Raw genomic sequence first — 6,000 nt, 5'->3', positions numbered from 1 at the left:
ATCAATGGGTGCCAATGGGTGTCAATGGGCTCCAACAGAAATGAATGGGAGTCAATGGGAGTCAATGGGTGTCAATGGGACTCAATGGGTGTCAATGGGACTCAATGGGTGCCAATGGGAGTCAATGGGAGTCAATGGAAATGAATGGGAGCCAATAGAAATCAATGGCAGCCAATGGGAGCCTCCTACCCCACCCCCTCCCTTCCTAATTAACCCACCCTCATTAGCATCGTTAATTAAGACCTCCTCCCCACCTTGCACTCCTCGTCCAGCAGATCCAGGATGCCCAATTTGCCCTCAATTAAGTCGATGCACGGCTGATTATCGCAGAACTCAATCAAGCTCCAGGGGATGCCTTCCTTCACGTACTCCTCTTGCTCCAATTTGAATACATGCTAATGAGGGAAGGGGGGGCCTCGTTAGCGTATGCAAATCGGGGCCGCCCCCGAGCCAATCCCGCCGCCCCGCCTCCTCACCACGTTGAACTGCTGCTGGAGTTTCTCGTTAGCGTAATTAATGCAGAACTGCTCAAAGCTGTTGGTGGCGAAGGTCTCGAAGCTGGGGAGGAAGAGGGGCATTATGGGATTGCTGGGGGCTTATGGGATCTTATGGGGTCCTATGGGGTCTTATGGGGTCTTATGGGGTCTTATGGGTCCTATGGGGTCCTATGGGATCTTATAGGGTTCTATGGGGTCTTATGGGGTCTTATGGGGTCTTACGGGTCCTATGGGGTCTTATGGGGGATTATGGAGTCCTATAGGGTCCTATGGGGTCCTATGGGCTCTTATGGGGTCTTACGGGGTCTTATGGGGATTTATGGGGTCCTATGGGGTCTTATGGGGTCTCATGGGGTTCTGTGGGGTCTTATGGGGTCCTATAGGGTCTTATGGGGTTCTATGGGGTCTTATGGGGTCTTATGGGGTCCTATGGGGTCTTATGGGGTTCTATGGGGTCCTATGAGGTCTTATGGGGTCCTATGTGGTCATATGGGATCTTATAGGGTCCTATGGGGTCCTATGGGGTCCTATGGGGTCCTATGGGGTCTTATGGGGTCTTATAGGGTCCTATGGGGTCCCATGGGGTCCTTATAGGGCCCGTGCCCCCCATATTGTACCCATAGATATCCAGCACCCCGATGAAGCGCTGCCGTTCCTTATGGAGCCCTATGGGGTGTTATGGGGTCTTATGGGGTCCTATGGGGTGCTATGGGGTCTTATGGGGTCCTATGGGGTCTTATGGGTCTTATGGGATGTTATGGGGTCCTAAAAGGTCTTATGGGGTCTTATGGGGTCCTATGGGGTCTTAAGGGGACCTATGGGGTCTTATGGGGTCCTATGGGGTCTTATGGGGTCCTATGGGGTCTTATGGGGTTCTATGGGGTCCTCTGGGGTCTTATGGGGTCCTATGGGGTCTAATGAGGTCTTATGGGGTCGTATGGTGTCCTATGGGGTGCTATGGCGTCCTATGGGGTCTTATGGGGTCTTATGGGGTTATATGGGGTCTTATGGGGTCTTATGGGGTCTTATGGGGTCCTATGGGGTCTTATGGGGTCTTATGGGGTTCTATGGGGTCTTATAGGGTCCTAAGGGATCTTATGGGGTTCTATGGGGTCTTATGGGGTTCTATGGGGTCCTCTGGGGTCTTATGGGGTCCTATGGGGTCTAATGAGGTCTTATGGGGTCGTATGGTGTCCTATGGGGTGCTATGGCGTCCTATGGGGTCTTATGGGGTCCTATGGGGTCTAATGAGGTCTTATGGGGTCGTATGGGGTCCTATGAGGTCTAATGGGGTCTTATGGGGTCTTAAGGTGTCTTATGGGGTTTTCTGGGGTCCTATGGGGTCCTATGGGTCCTATGGCGTCTTATGGGGTTTTATGGGGTTTTATGGCGTCTTATGGGGTCCTATGGGATCTAATGGGGTCCTATGACCTCTTATAGGGTCCCATGGGGTCCTTATAGGGCCCGTGCCCCCCATATTGTACCCATAGATATCCAGCACCCCGATGAAGCGCTGCCGTTCCTTATGGAGACCTACGGGGTCCTATGGGATCTTATAGGGTCCTATGGGGTCCTATGGGGTCCTATGGGGTCCTATGGGGTCTTATAGGGTCCTATGGGGGTCCTAAGGGGTCTTATGGGGTCCTATGGGGTTCTATGGGGTCTTATGGGGTCTTATGGGATCCTATGGGGTCCTATGGGGTCTTATGGTGTCCTATGGGGTCCTATGGCGTCCTATGGGGTCTTATGGGGTCTTATGGGGTCCTATGGGGTCCTATGGGGTCTTATGGGGTCCTATGGGGGTCCTAAGGGGTCTTATGGGGTCCTATGGGGTTCTATGGGGTCTTATGGGGTCTTATGGGATCCTATGGAGTCCTATGGGGTCTTATAGGGTCCTATGGGGTTCTATGGGGTCTTATGGGGTCCTATGGGGTCTTATGGGGTCTTATGGGGTCCTATGGGGTCCTATGAGGTCTTATGGGGTCTTATGGGGTCTTATGGGGTCTTATGGGGGATTATGGAGTCCTATAGGGTCCTATTAGGTCCTATGGGGTCCTATGGGCTCTTATGGGGTCTTACGGGGTCTTATGGGGATTTATGGGGTCCTATGGGGTCTTATGGGATCCTATGGGGTTCTATGGGGTCCTATGGGGTCTTATGGGGTCCTATGGGGTTCTATGGGGTCTTATGGGGTCTTATGGGGTCTTATGGGGTCTTATGGGGTCTTATGGGGTCCTATGGGGTCTTATGGGGTCCAATGGGGTCCTATGGGGTCTTATGGAGTTTTATGGGGTCCTATGGGGTCCTATGGGGTCTTATGGGGTCCTATGAGGTCTTATAGGGTTCTATGGGGTCCTAAGGGGTCTTATAGGGTCTTATGGGGTTCTATGGTGTCTTATAGGGTCTTATGGGGTCCTATGGGGTCTTATGGGGTGCTATGGGGTCTTATGGGGTCTTATGGGGTCCTATGGGGTCCTATGGGGTCCTATGGGGTCCTATGGGGTCTTATGGGGTCTTGTGGGGTCCTATGGGGTCCTATGGGGTCTTATACGGTCCTATAGGGTCCTAAGGGATCTTATGGGGTCTTATGGGGTCTTATGGGGTCTTATGGGGTCTTATGGGGTCCTATAGAGTCTTATGGGGTCTTATGGGGTCCTATGGGATCTTATAGGGTCCTATGGGGTCTTATGGGGTGCTATGGCGTCCTATGGGCTCTTATGGGGTCCTATGGGGTCCTATGGGCTCTTATGGGGTCCTATGGGGTCCTATGGGATCTTATAGGGTCCTATGGGGTCTTATGGGGTCCTATGGCGTCCTATGGGCTCTTATGGGGTCCTATGGGGTCCTATGGGCTCTTATGGGGTCTTATGGGGTCCTATGGGATCTTATAGGGTCCTATGGGGTCTTATGGGGTCCTATGGTGTCCTATGGGCTCTTATGGGGTCCTACAGGGTTTTATGCGGTCTTATGGGGTCCTATGGGGTCCTATGGGGTCTTATGGGGTCCTATGGCGTCCTATGGGGTCTTATGGGGTCCTACGGGGTCTTATGGGGTCTTATGGGGTCCTATGGGGTCCTATGGGGTCCTATGGGGTCTTATGGGGTCCTATGGCGTCCTATGGGGTCCTATGGGGTCCCATGGGGTCCTTATAGGGCCCGTGCCCCCCATATTGTACCCATAGATATCCAGCACCCCGATGAAGCGCTGCCGTTCCTTATGGAGCCCTATGGGGTCTTATGGGGTCTTATGGGGTCCTATGGGGTCCTATGGGGTCCTATGGGGTCTTACGGGGTCCTATGGGGTCTTATGGGGTCCTATGGTGTCGTATGGGGTCCTATGGGGCCTTATGGGGTCCTATGGGGTCTTGCAGTGTTCAATGGGGCCTTAAGGGGTTCTATGGGGTCTTCTGAGGTTCTATGGGGTCTTATGGGGTCTTATGGGGCTCTATGGGGTCTTATGGGGTCCTATGGGGTCTTATGTGGTGCTATGGGCACTTTTGGGGCTCTATGGGGTCTTATGTCTTATGGGGTCCTATGGGGTCCTACGGGGTTTTATGGGGTCTTATGGGGTCCTATGGGGTCTTATGGGGTCTTATGGGATCCTATGGGCTCTTATGGGGTCTTATAGAGCTGCATGGGGTCCTATGGGGTCCTATAGGGTCCTATGGGGTCCTATGGGGGCTTATGGGATCTTATGGGGTCCTATGGGGTCTTATGGGATCCTATGGGGTCCAGTGGGGTCTTATGGGGTCCTATTGGGTCCTATGGGGTCCTTGTAGGGCCCGTTCCCCCATATTGTACCCATAGATATCCAGCACCCCGATGAATCGCTGCCGTTCCTTATGGAGTCCTATGGGGTGTTATGGGGTCCTATGGGGTCCTATGGGGTCTTATGGGGTGCTATGGGGTCCTATGGGGTCTTATGGGGTCTTATGGGGTCCTATGGGGTCTTATGGAGTCCTATGAGGTCCTAGGGGGTCTTATAGGGTCTTATAGGGTCCTCTGGGGTCCTCTGGGGTCTTATGGGGTTCTATGGGGTCTTATGGGGTCTTATGGGGTCCTATGGGGTCTTATGGGGTTCTATGGGGTCCTATGAGGTCTTATGGGGTCCTATGTGGTCATATGGGATCTTATAGGGTCCTATGGGGTCCTATGGGGTCCTATGGGGTCTTATGGCCTCTTATAGGGTCCCATGGGGTCCTTATAGGGCCCGTCCCCCCCATATTGTACCCATAGATATCCAGCACCCCGATGAATCGCTGCCGTTCCTCGGCGCCCCTCAGGGCCCCGTTGAGGATCTCCAACACCCAGAGGAAGAGCCGAGCGTAAAGGAATTTGGCCAGAGCGTCTCGAGCTGCCAGGACCTGCGAGGCGGCCATGTTGGTCACGCAGCTTTCAGCGGCGGCCCGCAGGCGACGGTGGCAGAGCCAATGGGCGACGGGGGGGGGGTCGAGGGTCAGCAGGGTGCAGAAGTGGGTCAGGTGGGGGTCGTCGTCCTGGTGGGGGGTTGTTAAGGGGGGTTAATTAGGGTGGAGGGGGTTAATTAGGATGGAGGGGTTAATTGGGGGTTAATTGGGGGGGAAGGAAGGGGGTGGGGGGGAGAAATGGGGGGTGGGGGGTGAGGGAAGGGGGAGGGAAGGGGGGAAGGGAGGGTAGGAGGAAGTGAAAGTGAAAGTGAAAGTGAAAGTGAAAGTGAAAGTAAAAGGGACAGGAAGTCGAATGGGAAGAGGAAGAAGAAGGGGAAGGAGAAGAGAAAGTGAAAGGGAAAGGGAAAGAGGAAGTGAGAGGGAAAGGGACAGGAAGTTGAATGGGAAGAGGAAGGGGAAGGGGAAGGAGAAGAGGAAGTGGAAGGGAAAGAAACAGGAAGTCGAATGGGAAGAGGAAGAGGAAGGGGAAGGGAACAGGAAAAGGGGAAGAGGAAGCGGAAGGGAACGAAACAGGAAGTTGAATGGGAAGAGGAAGAGGAGCAGGAAAGGGAGAAGAGGAAGTGGAAGGGAACGAAACAGGAAGTTGAATGGGAAGAGAAAGAGGAAGGGGAAGGGAGAAGAGGAAGTGGAAGTGAAAGGGACAGGAAGTTGAATGGGAAGAGGAAGGGGAAGGGAAAGGAAGGGGGGGGTCGAGGGTCAGCAGGGCGCAGAAGTGGGTCAGGTGGGGGTCGTCGTCCTGGTGGGGGGGGTCGTTAAGGGGGGTTAATTAGGGTGGAGGGGGTTAATTAGGATGGAGGGGTTCATTGGGGGTTAATTGGGGGGGAAGGAAGGGGGTGGGGGGGAGAAATGGGGGGTGGGGGGTGAGGGAAGGGGGAGGGAAGGGGGGAAGGGAGGGTAGGAGGAAGTGAAAGTGAAAGTGAAAGTAAAAGGGACAGGAAGTTGAATGGGAAGAGGAAGAGGAAGAGGAAAGGGAAGAGAGCAGGAGAACAGGAAGCGGAAGTGAAAGTGAAAGGGACAGGAAGTTGAATGGGGAGAGGAAGAGGAAGAGGAAGGAGAAGAGGAAGTGGAAGGGAAAGA

General features: G+C 53.9%; 1 protein-coding gene across 1 annotated transcript in view; it reads right to left on the bottom strand.

Annotated features, from left to right (window-relative positions):
* Positions 1 to 220: 220 nt before the first annotated feature.
* LOC128081299 (unconventional myosin-Vb-like) overlaps positions 221 to 6,000 on the bottom strand; it is a 28,254-nt gene continuing 22,474 nt past the window's right edge. Inside the window, exons 8-10 of the mRNA XM_052684398.1 lie at positions 4,727 to 4,992; positions 477 to 558; positions 221 to 395 (exon numbers count right to left, since the gene is read on the bottom strand). Coding sequence (XP_052540358.1) covers positions 237 to 395; positions 477 to 558; positions 4,727 to 4,992 — 507 coding nt within the window. The 3' untranslated portion in view covers positions 221 to 236. The remainder of the gene's footprint in view (positions 396 to 476; positions 559 to 4,726; positions 4,993 to 6,000) is intronic.

Source organism: Tympanuchus pallidicinctus, unplaced genomic scaffold (genome assembly GCF_026119805.1).
Source record: "Tympanuchus pallidicinctus isolate F22 unplaced genomic scaffold, pur_lepc_1.0 scaffold208, whole genome shotgun sequence".
In the NCBI taxonomy this organism is placed as follows: domain Eukaryota; kingdom Metazoa; phylum Chordata; class Aves; order Galliformes; family Phasianidae; genus Tympanuchus; species Tympanuchus pallidicinctus.
This window is presented reverse-complemented; position numbering and strand designations above follow the sequence as displayed.